Source organism: Aquarana catesbeiana, linkage group LG13 (assembly GCF_042186555.1).
Source record: "Aquarana catesbeiana isolate 2022-GZ linkage group LG13, ASM4218655v1, whole genome shotgun sequence".
Taxonomy (NCBI): domain Eukaryota; kingdom Metazoa; phylum Chordata; class Amphibia; order Anura; family Ranidae; genus Aquarana; species Aquarana catesbeiana.
The window spans coordinates 280,246-299,281 of NC_133336.1; the positions used below are offsets into that span (position 1 = coordinate 280,246).

At 50.6% G+C, this 19,036-nt stretch overlaps 1 protein-coding gene across 1 annotated transcript in view; it reads left to right on the forward strand.

Annotated features, from left to right (window-relative positions):
* EML1 (EMAP like 1) overlaps positions 1–19,036 on the forward strand; it is a gene marked incomplete in the record, with an annotated part of 215,487 nt that overhangs the window by 44,309 nt on the left and 152,142 nt on the right. The window contains 1 exon segment of the mRNA XM_073609641.1: positions 8,065–8,199. Within this exon segment, the coding sequence (XP_073465742.1) occupies positions 8,065–8,199 (135 nt within the window).

The window sequence follows — 19,036 nt, forward strand, 5'->3', positions numbered from 1 at the left end:
TCATCTGCTGGTGTTGGTCCTCTGTGTTTTATGAAGTCCATAGTCAGCACAGACCTCTAGCAGGAAATTCTAGAGCACTTCATGCTCCTCTTGCTGACCAGCTTTATGGAGATGCTGATTTCATTTTTCAGCAGGACTTGGCACCTCCCACACTGCCAAAACTACCAATACCTGGTCACATGATCATGGGATCCCTGTGCTTACTCGCCTGACCTAAACCCCATAGAGAATCTGTGGAAGATGAGACACCAGACCCAACAGTGCAGACCAGCTGAAGGACCTGGGCTTCCATAACACCTCGGCACTGCCACAGGCTGATCGCCTCCATGCCACGCTCCATTGATGCTGTAATTCATGCAAGGAGCCCCGACCAAGTATTGAGTACATACTATACTGTACATGGACAGACTATACTATACATGGACAGACTATACTATACATGGACAGACTATACTATACATGGACAGACTATACTATACATGGACAGACTATACTATACATGGACAGACTATACTATACATGGACATACTATACTGTACATGGACATACTATACTGTACATGGACATACTATACTGTACATGGACATACTATACTATACATGGACATACTATACTATACATGGACAGACTATACTATACATGGACATACTATACTATACATGGACAGACTATACTATACTATACATGGACATACTATACTATACATGGACATACTATACTATACATGGACAGACTATACTATACATGGACAGACTATACTATACATGGACAGACTATACTATACATGGACAGACTATACTGTACATACTATACTGTACATGGACAGACTATACTATACATGGACAGACTATACTATACATGGACAGACTATACTATACATGGACAGACTATACTGTACATGGACAGACTATACTGTACATGGACAGACTATACTGTACATGGACAGACTATACTGTACATGGACATACTATACTATACATGGACAGACTATACTATACATGGACAGACTATACTATACATGGACATACTATACTATACATGGACAGACTATACTATACATGGACAGACTATACTGTACATACTATACTGTACATGGACAGACTATACTATACATGGACAGACTATACTATACATGGACAGACTATACTATACATGGACAGACTATACTATACATGGACAGACTATACTGTACATGGACAGACTATACTGTACATGGACATACTATACTGTACATGGACATACTATACTATACATGGACATACTATACTATACATGGACAGACTATACTATACATGGACAGACTATACTATACATGGACAGACTATACTATACATGGACAGACTATACTATACATGGACAGACTATACTATACATGGACAGACTATACTATACATGGACAGACTATACTGTACATGGACAGACTATACTGTACATGGACAGACTATACTGTACATGGACAGACTATACTGTACATGGACAGACTATACTGTACATGGACAGACTATACTGTACATGGACAGACTATACTGTACATGGACAGACTATACTGTACATGGACAGACTATACTATACATGGACATACTATACTATACATGGACATACTATACTATACATGGACATACTATACTATACATGGACAGACTATACTATACATGGACAGACTATACTATACATGGACAGACTATACTATACATGGACAGACTATACTATACATGGACAGACTATACTATACATGGACAGACTATACTATACATGGACAGACTATACTATACATGGACAGACTATACTATACATGGACATACTATACTATACATGGACAGACTATACTATACATGGACAGACTATACTATACATGGACAGACTATACTATACATGGACAGACTATACTATACATGGACAGACTATACTATACATGGACATACTATACTATACTATACATGGACAGACTATACTATACATGGACAGACTATACTATACATGGACAGACTATACTATACATGGACAGACTATACTATACATGGACAGACTATACTATACATGGACAGACTATACTGTACATGGACATACTATACTATACATGGACAGACTATACTGTACATACTATACTGTACATGGACAGACTATACTATACATGGACAGACTATACTATACATGGACATACTATACTGTACATGGACATACTATACTATACATGGACAGACTATACTATACTATACATGGGCATACTATACTATACATGGGCATACTATACTATACATGGGCATACTATACTATACATGGACATACTATACTATACATGGACAGACTATACTATACATGGACATACTATACTATACATGGACAGACTATACTATACATGGACAGACTATACTGTACATGGACAGACTATACTGTACATGGACAGACTATACTGTACATGGACATACTATACTATACATGGACAGACTATACTATACATGGACATACTATACTATACATGGACAGACTATACTGTACATGGACATACTATACTATACATGGACAGACTATACTATACATGGACATACTATACTATACATGGACATACTATACTATACTATACATGGACATACTATACTATACATGGACATACTATACTATACATGGACAGACTATACTATACATGGACAGACTATACTATACATGGACAGACTATACTATACATGGACATACTATACTGTACATGGACAGACTATACTGTACATGGACATACTATACATGGACAGACTATACTATACATGGACATACTATACTATACATGGACATACTATACATGGACAGACTATACTATACATGGACATACTATACTGTACATGGACAGACTATACTATACATGGACATACTATACTGTACATGGACAGACTATACTGTACATGGACATACTATACATGGACAGACTATACTATACATGGACATACTATACTATACATGGACATACTATACATGGACAGACTATACTATACATGGACATACTATACTGTACATGGACATACTATACTATACTATACATGGACATACTATACATGGACAGACTATACTATACATGGACATACTATACTGTACATGGACATACTATACTATACTATACTATACATGGACAGACTATACTATACATGGACAGACTATACTATACATGGACATACTATACTGTACATGGACATACTATACTATACATGGACAGACTATACTATACATGGACATACTATACTGTACATGGACAGACTATACTGTACATGGACAGACTATACTGTACATGGACAGACTATACTATACATGGACAGACTATACTATACATGGACATACTATACTATACATGGACAGACTATACTATACATGGACATACTATACTATACATGGACAGACTATACTGTACATACTATACTGTACATGGACATACTATACTATACATGGACATACTATACTGTACATGGACATACTATACTATACTATACATGGACAGACTATACTATACATGGACAGACTATACTGTACATGGACATACTATACTATACTATACATGGACAGACTATACTATACATGGACAGACTATACTGTACATACTATACTGTACATGGACAGACTATACTATACATGGACAGACTATACTATACATGGACAGACTATACTGTACATACTATACTGTACATGGACATACTATACTATACATGGACATACTATACTGTACATGGACATACTATACTATACTATACATGGACAGACTATACTATACATGGACAGACTATACTGTACATACTATACTGTACATGGACAGACTATACTATACATGGACAGACTATACTATACATGGACATACTATACTATACATGGACAGACTATACTGTACATGGACATACTATACTATACATGGACATACTATACTATACATGGACAGACTATACTATACTATACTATACTATACATGGACAGACTATACTATACATGGACATACTATACTATACATGGACATACTATACTATACATGGACAGACTATACTATACATGGACAGACTATACTGTACATACTATACTGTACATGGACATACTATACTGTACATGGACAGACTATACTGTACAGACTATACTATACATGGACATACTATACTGTACATGGACAGACTATACTGTACAGACTATACTATACATGGACATACTATACATGTACATACTATACTGTACATGGGCAGACTATACTATACTGTACATACTATACTGTACATACTATACTGTACATACTATACTGTACATGGATATACTTTACTGTACATGGACATTCTATACATGGACGGACTTTACTATACTATACATGAGCTGTGTGAAGTTGGCACCCCATGTTTGTAAAACCTGAATAAAAATATAACATTAGTTTGTGCTGATTTGTGCCGCAAAAATGAGCGTTTGTGCCGGTTCGGTTTCTAAGATATTAAACATTTAATTCAATGCAAGCCCCGCCCACTTCGCACCCCATATTGCCGAATTTTAAAAACAAACGCGTCATTAGTTTGTGCCGCAAAAAGAAAACATTTGTGCCGCTTTGGTTTCGGAGCTATTGAGTGGTATATGTTGTCAAACCACACTGACTTTACACCTCGTTATTAAATCTCACATACAACTAGATTGATTTGTTCGCGGTTTGTGCAGATTTGGTGGATGTTGTACATGATGTTTTACTTCACATGTCTGTCTGCCATGGAGTCTGTCAGGAAAAGAATGTTTACTGACATAGATGTTTTTCAAAAAAAGCAATTAAATAAAGAAGTGACTTATATAAGAGAATTTGCTGGAGTGCTGTTTTGCTTGGTTAACAACTGGTTTAAACTTTTCTTAAAAGAGAACTATGGCCCAACCTTTTTTGGCCTTATTTTTCTTTTTGTTCACAAGATGACATATATTATGATGTTCTCCTGTGACAAAAAAACTCATGTGCATGTGGCGGGCTATTGCCCACTATATCCTGACAGCGCAGAGCCACGCTGCAGCTGGGACAGATCCCGACAATACTGTCGAGATCCACCCTGCCACCTGATTGACAGCTGGCTCTGCCTCACTGGAGCCAGAGCCAGCTGTGCCCGCCCCCTCCCCAGACTTCCTCCTCCGTCTGGTCTTCCAGTCAGCGCTAGAGAATCGGAAGGGGGGGGATCCCTGTGGGGGTGGCAAAACTACGCCTGTGAAGTAAAACATCATGTACAACATCCACCAAATCTGCACAAACCGCGAACAAATCAATCTAGTTGTATGTGAGATTTAATAACGAGGTGTAAAGTCAGTGTGGTTTGACAACATATACCACTCAATAGCTCCGAAACCAAAGCGGCAAAAACTTGAATTTTTGCAACACAAACGTGGCACAAACGAATGACGCGTTTGTTTTTAAAATTCAGCAATATGGGGTGCGAAGTGGGCGGGGCTTGCATTAAATTGAAAGTTTAATATCTCAGAAACCGAACCGGCACAAACGCGGCACAAACTAATGTTATATTTTGATTCAGGTTTTACAAACATGGGGTGCCAACTTCACACAGCTCTATATATGGGCATACTATACTATACTATACATGGACATATACTGTACATGGACATATTATACTGTACATGGACATACTATACTATACTATACATGGACATATTATACTATACATGGACATACTATACTATACATGGACATACTATACTATACTATACTGTACATGGACATATTATACTGTACATGGACATATACTATACTATACTATACTATACTATACATGGGCATACTATACTATACTATACATGGGCATACTATACTATACTATACATGGACATATTATACTATACATGGACATACTATACTATACTATACTGTACATGAACATATTATACTATACATGGACATACTATACTATACTGTACATGGACATATTATACTGTACATGGACATATACTATACTATACTATACTATACATGGGCATACTATACTATACTATACATGGACATACTATACTATACTATACTATACTATACTATACTGTACATGGACATACTATACTATACTATACATGGACATATTATACTATACATGGACATACTATACTATACTATACATGGACATATTATACTATACATGGACATACTATACTATACTATACATGGACATATTATACTATACATGGGCATACTATACTGTACATGGACATATTATACTATACTATACATGGACATATACTATACATGGGCATACTATACTATACATGGGCATACTATACTATACATGGGCATACTATACTATACTATACATGGGCATACTATACTGTACATGAGCAGACTATACTGTACATATACATATTATACTATACTATACATGGACATATACTATACATGGGCATACTATACTGTACATGGACATATTATACTATACATGGACATACTATACTATACATGGACATACTATACTATACTATACATGGACATACTATACTATACTATACATGGGCATACTATACTATACATGGACATACTATACTATACTATACATGGACATACTATACTATACTATACATGGGCATACTATACTATACTGTACATGGACATACTATACTATACATGGACATACTATACTATACTATACATGGACATACTATACTATACTATACATGGACATACTATACTATACTATACTATATTGTACTATACTATACTATACTATACTATACTATACATGGACATACTATACTATACATGGACATACTATACTATACTATACTATACTGTACATGGACATATTATACTATACTATACTGTACATGGACATATTATACTATACATGGACATATACTATACATCGGCATACTATACTGTACATGGACATATTATACTATACATGGACATATACTATACATGGCCATACTATACTATACATGGGCATACTATACTATACATGGGCATACTATACTGTACATGAGCAGACTATACTGTACATATACATATTATACTATACTATACATGGACATATACTATACATGGGCATACTATACTGTACATGGACATATTATACTATACATGGACATATACTATACATGGACATACTATACCATACATGGACATACTATACTATACTATACATGGGCATTCTATACTATACTATACTGTACATGGACATATTATACTATACTATACTGTACATGGACATATTATACTATACATGGACATATACTATACATCGGCATACTATACTGTACATGGACATATTATACTATACATGGACATATACTATACATCGGCATACTATACTGTACATGGACATATTATACTATACATGGACATACTATACTATACTATACATGGGCATACTATACTATACTATACATGGACATATTATACTATACATGGACATACTATACTATACATGGACAGACTATACTGTACATGGACAGACTATACTATACATGGACATACTATACTGTACATGGACAGACTATACTATACATGGACATACTATACTATACATGGACATACTATACTATACATGGGCATACTAAACTATACATGGACATACTATACTATACTATACTATACTATACTATACTATACATGGACGGACTTTACTATACATGGACATACTATACTATACTATACTATACTATACTATACTATACATGGACGGACTTTACTATACATGGACATACTATACTATACATGGACATACTATACTATACATGGACAGACTATACTATACATGGACATACTATACTATACTATACTATACATGGACGGACTTTACTATACATGGACGGACTTTACTATACATGGACATACTATACTATACATGGACAGACTATACTATACATGGACATACTTTTCACTAAATCAACATTTCTGTATTAAATATCCTTTTTTAATTGCTGTTCTGTAATCTAATTTCTGAGATGCACCTATATGTATTTAGATAGCACTGTGTATGTATGTGTGTATACTGTATATAGATAGTACTGTGTATATGTATATACCGTATATAGAAAGTACTGCTGCCCTCGCCCCCCTTTGATTTCAGTCTATTTGTTACCTTCTTTTAGTAATGTTAAAAGAACAAACTCTACTGAACGGGTTTCACCTGGAGGCCGAAGAGAAAGCACTGGTGATGCCAAAAGTAGCCGTAATCGTGCCGGATCTACCAGCAGCTCCTCCAGCAGCAAGAAAAACAGTGAAAGGTAGGAGGTTGGGCGCTGGTAGGAGGTTGGGCGCTGGTAGGAGGTTGGACGCTGGTAGGAGGTTGGGCGCTGGTAGGAGGTTGGGCGCTGGTAGGAGGTTGGGCGCTGGTAGGAGGTTGGGCGCTGGTAGGAGGTTGGGCGCTGGTAGGAGGTTGGGCGCTGGTAGGAGGTTGGGCGCTGGTAGGAGGTTGGGCGCTGGTAGGAGGTTGGGCGCTGGTTAGGAGGTTGGCCTCTCGTTAGGAGGTTGGGCGCTGGTTAGGAGGTTGGCCTCTCGTTAGGAGGTTGGCCTCTCGTTAGGAGGTTGGGCGCTGGTAGGAGGTTGGGCGCTGGTAGGAGGTTGGGCGCTGGTAGGAGGTTGGGCGCTGGTAGGAGGTTGGGCGCTGGTAGGAGGTTGGGCGCTTGTAGGAGGTTGGGCGCTGGTAGGAGGTTGGGCGCTGGTAGGAGGTTGGGCGCTGGTAGGAGGTTGGGCGCTGGTAGGAGGTTGGCGCTTGTAGGAGGTTGGGCGCTTGTAGGAGGTTGGGCGCTTGTAGGAGGTTGGGCGCTCGTAGGAGATTGTGTTCAGGAATTGTCTGGTGGTTTTCTTGTATTTGGCCTCATTCCTCTTGCTGAGTGAAGCTGAGCGGTTTCTGTTATTCTGTCCCTTTGTTTGGATGAGAACACAGCCGTGACTAAAAATTAAAAACAGAAAAATCAGCACAAGGGACATAAGTTTGTCTTCCAGTCAGTATGTGTCCCTTGTGCTAATTCTTTTTGTTTCAGTAGAAATGCCCCACCCCCTCCATGCAATCTTCTGGTGTGTCAGGGCTGTCAGGAGTTGTCATCAAGGGAACCCAACTATGCCCGCCCTTTCCTGGCAGATCCACCATTCATGATGGCCGTACTACACCTTCTATGAATGACACACAATGGGGAGATGGGCGGGTGATAGCTCCACCCATCCATTCAGAGATCCCGTGTAATTTATAGAAGCTGTACAATGGCCTCTGTGAATGGTGGATCTGTCAGGAAGGGGCGGGCTCTCCGGTGAGGGGGTAAGGTCTTCCAAGTCCCCAGACAGTCTTTCAGTCTCTGTACAAGAGGAAAAACTTTATTGGCAATAGAAGTGTGCAAAGGGAGCGGGATTTGGAAACCGCCTGCAGAGAAACGGCATATACAACGGGTCAAAGGTCATTCTGCCAGATTTATTCCAACTGACTCGAAACCCGAAGAAATCTCCAAAACCAGAGAGAACCTGAACCCCAGCAATAAGGGAGTGCCAGAGTCTAAGTACTGAAGCCTATGGTCTGCATACACCCTCTGACATTGGGGTTCTAGGGGGGGGAGGGGGAGGACATACAACCTCTGACATTGGGGTTCTGGAGGGGGGAGGGGGAGGACATACAACCTCTGACATCGGGGTTCTGGAGGGGGGAGGGGGAGGGCATACAACCTCTGACATTGGGGTTCTGGAGGGGGGAGGGGGAGGACATACAACCTCTGACATCGGGGTTCTGGCGGGGGGAGGGGGAGGACATACAACCTCTGACATTGGGGTTTTGGCGGGGGGGAGGGAGAGGACATACAACCTCTGACATCGGAGTTCTGGAGGGGGGAGGGGGAGGGCATACAACCTCTGACATTGGGGTTCTGGCGGGGGGAGGGAGAGGACATACAACCTCTGACATCGGGGTTTTGGCGGGGGGGGGGAGGAGGACATACAACCTCTGACATCGGGGTTCTGGAGGGGGGAGAGGGAGGACATACAACCTCTGACTTTGGGGTTCTGGCGGGGGAGGGGAAGGGCATACAACCTCTGACATCGGGGTTCTGGCGGGGGAGGGGGAGGACATACAACCTCTGACATCGGGGTTCTGGCGGGGGAGGGGGAGGACATACAACCTCTGACATTGGGGTTCTGGCGGGGGGAGGGGGAGGACATACAACCTTTGACTTTGGGGTTCTGGCGGGGGAGGGGAAGGGCATACAACCTCTGACATCGGGGTTCTGGCGGGGGAGGGGGAGGACATACAACCTCTGACATCGGGGTTTTGGCGAGGGGGAGGACATACAACCTCTGACATCGGGGTTCTGGAGGGGGGAGGGGGAGGACATACAACCTTTGACTTTGGGGTTCTGGCGGGGGAGGGGAAGGGCATACAACCTCTGACATCGGGGTTCTGGCGGGGGAGGGGGAGGACATACAACCTCTGACATCGGGGTTCTGGAGGGGGGAGGGGGAGGATATACAACCTCTGACATCGGGGTTCTGACGGGGGGAGGGGGAGGACATACAACCTCTGACATTGGGGTTCTGGCGGGGGGAGGGGGAGGACATACAACCTCTGACATCGGGGTTCTGGCGGGGGGAGGGGGAGGACATACAACCTCTGACATTGGGGTTCTGGCGGGGGAGGGGGAGGACATACAACCTCTGACATCGGGGTTCTGGAGGGGGGAGGGGGAGGACATACAACCTCTGACATTGGGGTTCTGGCGGGGGGAGGGGGAGGACATACAACCTCTGACATCGGGGTTCTGGCGGGGGGAGGGGGAGGACATACAACCTCTGACATCGGGGTTCTGGCGGGGGGAGAGGGAGGACATACAACCTCTGACATTGGGGTTCTGGTGGGGGAGGGGGAGGGGGAGGACATACAACCTCTGACATCGGGGTTCTGGCGGGGGGAGGGAGAGGACATACAACCTCTGACATTGGGGTTCTGTCGGGGGGAGGGGGAGGACATACAACCTCTGACTTTGGGGTTCTGGCGGGGGGAGGGGGAGGACATACAACCTCTGACATCGGGGTTCTGGCGGGGGGAGGGGGAGGACATACAACCTCTGACATTGGGGTTCTGGCGGGGGGAGGGGGAGGACATACAACCTCTGACTTTGGGGTTCTGGCGGGGGGAGGGGGAGGACATACAACCTCTGACTTTGGGGTTCTGGCGGGGGGAGGGGGAGGACATACAACCTCTGACATCGGGGTTCTGGCGGGGGGAGGGGGAGGACATACAACCTCTGACATCGGGGTTCTGGCGTGGGAGGGGGAGGACATACAACCTCTGACATCGGGGTTCTGGCGGGGGAGGGGGAGGACATACAACCTCTGACATCGGGGTTCTGGCGTGGGAGGGGGAGGACATACAACCTCTGACATTGGGGTTCTGGCGGGGGAGGGGGAGGACATACAACCTCTGACTTTGGGGTTCTGGCGGGGGAGGGGGAGGACATACAACCTCTGACATCGGGGTTCTGGAGGGGGGAGGGGGAGGACATACAACCTCTGACATCTGGGTTCTGGCGGGGGGAGGGGGAGGACATACAACCTCTGACTTTGGGGTTTTGGCGGGGGGAGGGGGAGGACATACAACCTCTGACATCAGGGTTCTGGCGGGGGGAGGGGGAGGACATACAACCTCTGACATCGGGGTTCTGGCGGGGGGAGGGGGAGGACATACAACCTCTGACATCGGGGTTCTGGCGGGGGAGGGGGAGGACATACAACCTCTGACATTGGGGTTTTGGCGGGGGAGGGGGAGGACATACAACCTCTGACATCGGGGTTTTGGCGGGGGAGGGGGAGGACATACAACCTCTGACATCGGGGTTTTGGCGGGGGGAGGGGGAGGACATACAACCTCTGACATCGGGGTTCTGGCGGGGGAGGGGGAGGACATACAACCTCTGACATCGGGGTTCTGGCGGGGGAGGGGGAGGACATACAACCTCTGACTTTGGGGTTTTGGCGGGGGGAGGGGGGAGGACATACAACCTCTGACATCGGGGTTCTGGCGGGGGAGGGGGAGGACATACAACCTCTGACTTTGGGGTTTTGGCGGGGGGAGGGGGAGGACATACAACCTCTGACATTGGGGTTCTGGCGGGGGAGGGAGAGGACATACAACCTCTGACTTTGGGGTTCTGGCGGGGGGAGGGGGAGGACATACAACCTCTTACATCGGGGTTCTGGCGGGGGAGGGGGAGGACATACAACCTCTTACATCGGGGTTCTGGCAGGGGAGGGGGAGGACATACAACCTCTGACATCGGGGTTCTGGCGGGGGGAGGGGGAGGACATACAACCTCTGACATCGGGGTTCTGGCATGGGAGGGGGAGGACATACAACCTCTGACATCGGGGTTCTGGCGGGGGGAGGGGGAGGACATACAACCTCTGACATCGGGGTTCTGGCGTGGGAGGGGGAGGACATACAACCTCTGACATCGGGGTTCTGGCAGGGGAGGGGGAGGACATACAACCTCTGACATCGGGGTTCTGGCGGGGGAGGGAGAGGACATACAACCTCTGACTTTGGGGTTCTGGCGGGGGGAGGGGGAGGACATACAACCTCTGACTTTGGGGTTCTGGCGGGGGGAGGGGGAGGACATACAACCTCTGACATCGGGGTTCTGGCGGGGGAGGGGGAGGACATACAACCTCTGACATCGGGGTTCTGGCGGGGGGAGGGGGAGGACATACAACCTCTGACATTGGGGTTCTGGCGGGGGGAGGACATACAACCTCTGACTTTGAGGTTCTGGAGGGGGGAGGGGGAGGACATACAACCTCTGACATCGGGGTTCTGGCGGGGGAGGGGGAGGACATACAACCTCTGACATCGGGGTTCTGGCGGGGGGAGGGGGAGGACATACAACCTCTGACATTGGGGTTCTGGCGGGGGGAGGACATACAACCTCTGACTTTGAGGTTCTGGAGGGGGGAGGGGGAGGACATACAACCTCTGACATTGGGGTTCTGGAGGGGGGAGGGGGAGGACATACAACCTCTGACATCGGGGTTCTGGCGGGGGGAGGGGGAGGACATGCAACCTCTGACATTGGGGTTCTGGCGGGGGGAGGGGGAGGACATACACCCTCTGACATTGGGGTTCTGGCGGGGGGAGGGGGAGGACATACAACCTCTGACATTGGGGTTCTGGCGGGGGAGGGGGAGGACATACAACCTCTGACTTTGGGGTTCTGGCGGGGGGAGGGGGAGGACATACAACCTCTGACATCGGGGTTCTGGAGGGGGAGGACATACAACCTCTGACATTGGGGTTCTGGCGGGGGGAGGGGGAGGACATACAACCTCTGACATCGGGGTTCTGGCGTGGGAGGGGGAGGACATACAACCTCTGACTTTGAGGTTCTGGAGGGGGGAGGGGGAGGACATACAACCTCTGACATTGGGGTTCTGGCAGGGGGAGGGGGAGGACATACAACCTCTGACATCGGGGTTCTGGCGGGGGGAGGGGGAGGACATGCAACCTCTGACATTGGGGTTCTGGCGGGGGGAGGGGGAGGACATGCACCCTCTGACATTGGGGTTCTGGCGGGGGGAGGGGGAGGACATACAACCTCTGACTTTGGGGTTCTGGCGGGGGGAGGACATACAACCTCTGACTTTGGGGTTCTGGCGGGGGGAGGGGGAGGACATACAACCTCTGACATCGGGGTTCTGGCGGGGGGAGGGGAGGACATACAACCTCTGACATCGGGGTTCTGGCGGGGGAGGGGGAGGACATACAACCTCTGACATCGGGGTTCTGGCGGGGGGAGGGGGAGGACATACAACCTCTGACATCGGGGTTCTGGCGGGGGGAGGGGGAGGACATACAACCTCTGACATCGGGGTTCTGGCGGGGGGAGGGGGAGGACATACAACCTCTGACATCGGGGTTCTGGCGGGGGGAGGGGGAGGACATACAACCTCTGACTTTGAGGTTCTGGAGGGGGGAGGGGGAGGACATACAACCTCTGACATTGGGGTTCTGGCGGGGGGAGGGGGAGGACATACAACCTCTGACATTGGGGTTCTGGCGGGGGGAGGGGAGGACATACAACCTCTGACATCGGGGTTCTGGCGGGGGGAGGGGGAGGACATGCAACCTCTGACATTGGGGTTCTGGCGGGGGGAGGGGGAGGACATGCACCCTCTGACATTGGGGTTCTGCGGGGGGAGGGGGAGGACATACAACCTCTGACATTGGGGTTCTGGCGGGGGGAGGGGGAGGACATACAACCTCTGACTTTGGGGTTCTGGCGGGGGGAGGACATACAACCTCTGACTTTGGGGTTCTGGCGGGGGGAGGGGGAGGACATACAACCTCTGACATCGGGTTCTGGCGGGGGGAGGGGGAGGACATACAACCTCTGACATCGGGGTTTCTGGCGGGGGAGGGGGAGGACATACAACCTCTGACATCGGGGTTCTGGCGGGGGGAGGGGGAGGACATACAACCTCTGACATCGGGGTTCTGGCGTGGGAGGGGGAGGACATACAACCTCTGACTTTGAGGTTCTGGAGGGGGGAGGGGGAGGACATACAACCTCTGACATTGGGGTTCTGGCAGGGGGAGGGGGAGGACATACAACCTCTGACATCGGGGTTCTGGCGGGGGGAGGGGGAGGACATGCAACCTCTGACATTGGGGTTCTGGCGGGGGGAGGGGGAGGACATGCACCCTCTGACATTGGGGTTCTGGCGGGGGGAGGGGGAGGACATACAACCTCTGACTTTGGGGTTCTGGCGGGGGGAGGACATACAACCTCTGACTTTGGGTTCTGGCGGGGGGAGGGGAGGACATACAACCTCTGACATCGGGGTTCTGGCGGGGGGAGGGGGAGGACATACAACCTCTGACATCGGGGTTCTGGCGGGGAGGGGGAGGACATACAACCTCTGACATCGGGGTTCTGGCGGGGGGAGGGGGAGGACATACAACCTCTGACATCGGGGTTCTGGCGGGGGGAGGGGGAGGACATACAACCTCTGACATCGGGGTTCTGGCGGGGGGAGGGGGAGGACATACAACCTCTGACATCGGGGTTCTGGCGGGGGGAGGGGGAGGACATACAACCTCTGACATCGGGGTTCTGGCGGGGGAGGGGGAGGACATACAACCTCTGACATCGGGGTTCTGGCGGGGGGAGGGGGAGGACATACAACCTCTGACATCGGGGTTCTGGCGGGGGAGGGGGAGGACATACAACCTCTGACATCGGGGTTCTGGCGGGGGAGGGGGAGGACATACAACCTCTGACATTGGGGTTCTGGCGGGGGAGGGGGAGGACATACAACCTCTGACATCGGGGTTCTGGCGGGGGGAGGGGGAGGACATACAACCTCTGACATCGGGGTTCTGGCGGGGGGAGGGGGAGGACATACAACCTCTGACATCGGGGTTCTGGCGGGGGGAGGGGGAGGACATACAACCTCTGACATCGGGGTTCTGGCGGGGGAGGGGGAGGACATACAACCTCTGACATCGGGGTTCTGGCGGGGGGAGGGGGAGGACATACAACCTCTGACATCGGGGTTCTGGCGGGGGAGGGGGAGGACATACAACCTCTGACATCGGGGTTCTGGCGGGGGAGGGGGAGGACATACAACCTCTGACATTGGGGTTCTGGCGGGGGAGGGCACCCCCCTAGTTCCGCCATACATGGGGAAGGTCTTCCTATGTGGATGATGAACCAGCCGTTGGTTGAGTAGAAGGTAATCTGAGCCGAGTTATTAATAAAACCCAGTAAATAATTTGGGCCACTCAATAGAATGTGTGTCAAGAGACCCCACAATTCTAATCTGGGGGTCCTCAGAGGAGCAGCGAAGGAGAACGGCCTGAAAGGGTCACCTAAATCCCCGCACAGCCACTGCTGGGGGGAGGGGGGGCTGCATAGTAACATGTTGCACCCCAAATCCAGGTGTAGCCATAGAGCCGCCTTCATTATATACAAGAAATGACTTCCAGGTGGGTTTATATCTCCTGCAGTGGCTGCAGCCTCCCCTGATCCACAGCCTCCCCCGATACATGGCCTCCCCCCCCCCCCCATCCATGGCCTCCCCTGATCCCAGCCTCCCCTCCAATACATGGCCTCCCCCCCCCATCCATGGCCTCCCCTGATCCCCAGCCTCCCCCCAATACATGGCCTCCCCCCCATCCATGGCCTCCCCTGATCCGCAGCCTCCCCCCCAATACATGGCCTCCCCCCCCCCATCCATGGCCTCCCCTGATCCCCAGCCTCCCCCCCCCAATACATGACCTCACCCCCATCCATGGCCTCCCCTGATCCCCAGCCTCCCCCCAATACATGGCCTCCCCCCCCCCCCCATCCATGGCCTCCCCTGATCCCCAGCCTCCCCCCCAATACATGGCCTCCCCCCCCATCCATGGCCTCCCCTGATCCCCAGCCTCCCCCCCAATACATGGCCTCCCCCCCCAATACATGGCCTCCCCCCCCCATCCATGGCCTCCCCTGATCCCCAGCCTCCCCCCCAATACATGGCCTCCCCCCCCAATCCATGGCCTCCCCTGATCCCCTGATCCGCAGCCTCCCCCCCCGATACATGGCCTCCCCCCCATCCATGGCCTCCCCTGATCCGCAGCCTCCCCCCCCCGATCCATGGCCTCCCCTGATCTGCAGCTTCCCCCCCGATCCATGGCCTCCCCTGATCTGCAGCCTCCCCCCCGATCCATGGCCTCCCTGATCCACAGCCTCCCCCCCGATCCATGGCCTCCCCTGATCCGCAGCCTCCCCCAGATGGGCCCCCCCCCCCGATCCATGGCCTCCCCTAATCCGCAGCCTCCCCCCCGATCCATGGCCTCCCCCCTGATGGGCCCCCCCCCGATCTATGGCCTCCCCTGATCCGCAGCCTCCCCCCCCCCCCGATGCGCCCCTCTGATACATAGCCTCCCCCCATCCATGGCCTCCCCTGATCCGCAGCCTCCCCCCCGATGTGCCCCCCCGATCCATGGCCTCCCCTGATCCCGCAGCCTCCCCCCGATCCATGGCCTCCCCCCTGATGGGCCCCCCCCGATCTATGGCCTCCCCTGATCCGCAGCCTCCCCCCCCCCGATGCGCCCCCCTGATACATAGCCTCCCCCCCGATCCATGGCCTCCCCTGATCTGCAGCCTCCCCCCCGATGTGCCCCCCCCCGATCCATGGCCTCCCCTGATCCGCAGCCTCCCCTGATCCGCAGCCTCCCCCTGATGTGCCCCCCCCCGATACATGGCCTCCCCTGATCCGCGGCCTCCCTGATCCATGGTCCCCCGCCCCCGATCCTCAGCCTCCCTGATCCATGATCCCCCCGATCCATGGTCCTCCCTGATCCTCGGCCTCCCTGATCCATGATCCCCCCCGATCCATGGTCCTCCCTGATCCTCGGCCTCCCTGATCCATGATCCCCCCCGATCCATGGTCCTCCTTGATCCTCGGCCTCCCTGATCCATGATCCCCCCCCGATCCATGGTCCCCCCTGATCCATGATCCCCCCCGATCCATGATCCCCCCCGATCCTCGGCCTCCCCTGATCCTTGGCCTCCCTGATCCCCCCCCCGATCCATGGTCCTCCCTGATCCTCGGCCTCCCTGATCCATGGTCCCCCCCGATCCATGGCCCCCCCCCGATCCATGATCCCCCCCGATCCTCGGCCTCCCCCTGATCCTCGGCCTCTCTTGATCTGGAGTTATTTGGGGGGCTGTGGGTGGAGCCGCCATGCAGAGACGTTGTGCAGAATTCTTGTAGAATGTTTATGAATTCCTCACCGCCGGCCGGAGAATATTATTTTTAGCCGGATCTCTTCAGGAAGTCGGCTCTGGGATGACAGATGCCGGCCGTTGGTTGTGAATACACCGTGCAATGGGGGAAGGGAGGAGGTCACATGATGCAGGGATCGGTTCAGCAGGGATCGGCCCAATTTCCATCCATGTATGGGCAGGCTGGTTGTACGTTTTGCATGTTGCATTCACATGCCTTACACCAGCCCCCCCCCCCCACTGATATGATCTCCCATAGAAATCCATTGATGTAGGCTGAGGGAACCCAACCAAAGTGACAGAATGTCCCCCAATATTTCCTGATCTCTGTGGGTGAGAATACGTTCGGTTCCTCGGGGGGAAGGCTCCTCGGGGGGAAGGCTCCTCGGGGGGAAGGCTCCTCGGGGGGGAGGCTCCTCGGGGGGACGCTCCTTGGGGGGACGCTCCTCGGGGGGAGGCTCCTCGGGGGAACCCTCCTCGGGGGGAACCCTCCTCGGGGGAACCCTCCTCAGGGGGAGGCTCTTCGGGGGGACGATCCTCGGGGGGACGCTCCTCAGGGGAACCCACTTCGGGGGGACGATCCTCGGGGGGACACTCCTCGGGGGAACCCTCTTCGGGGGGACGCTCCTCGGGGAACCCTCCTCGGGGGACGCTCTTCAGGGGGGAAGCTCTTCGGGGGGACGCTCCTCGGGGGAACCCTCCTCAAGGGGAAGCTTCTCGGGGGGACGCTTCTCGGGGGGAACCCTCCTCGGGGGAACCCTCCTCAGGGGGAGGCTCTTCGGGGGGACGATCCTCGGGGGGACGCTCCTCAGGGGAACCCACTTCGGGGGGACGATCCTCGGGGGGACGCTCCTCGGGGGAACCCTCTTCGGGGGGACGCTCCTCGGGGGAACCCTCTTCGGGGGGACGCTCCTCGGGGGAACCCTCTTCGGGGGGACGCTCCTCGGGGGAACCCTCCTCAAGGGGAAGCTTCTCGGGGGGACGCTTCTCGGGGGGAACCCTCCTCGGGGGAACCCTCCTCAGGGGGAGGCTCTTCGGGGGGACGATCCTCGGGGGGACGCTCCTCAGGGGAACCCACTTCGGGGGGGACGCTCCTCGGGGGAACCCTCTTCGGGGGGGACGCTCCTCGGGGGAACCCTCCTCGGGGGACGCTTTTCAGGGGGGAAGCTCTTCGGGGGGGACGCTCCTCGGGGGAACCCTCCTCGGGGGGACGCTCTTCGGGGGGGGACAATCCTCTGAGGACGCTCACATCTCCTCTACAGAAAAGAAATCTCACATTCCAAGTTCCACAATAACTCTCGTCTTCCATTGTTTT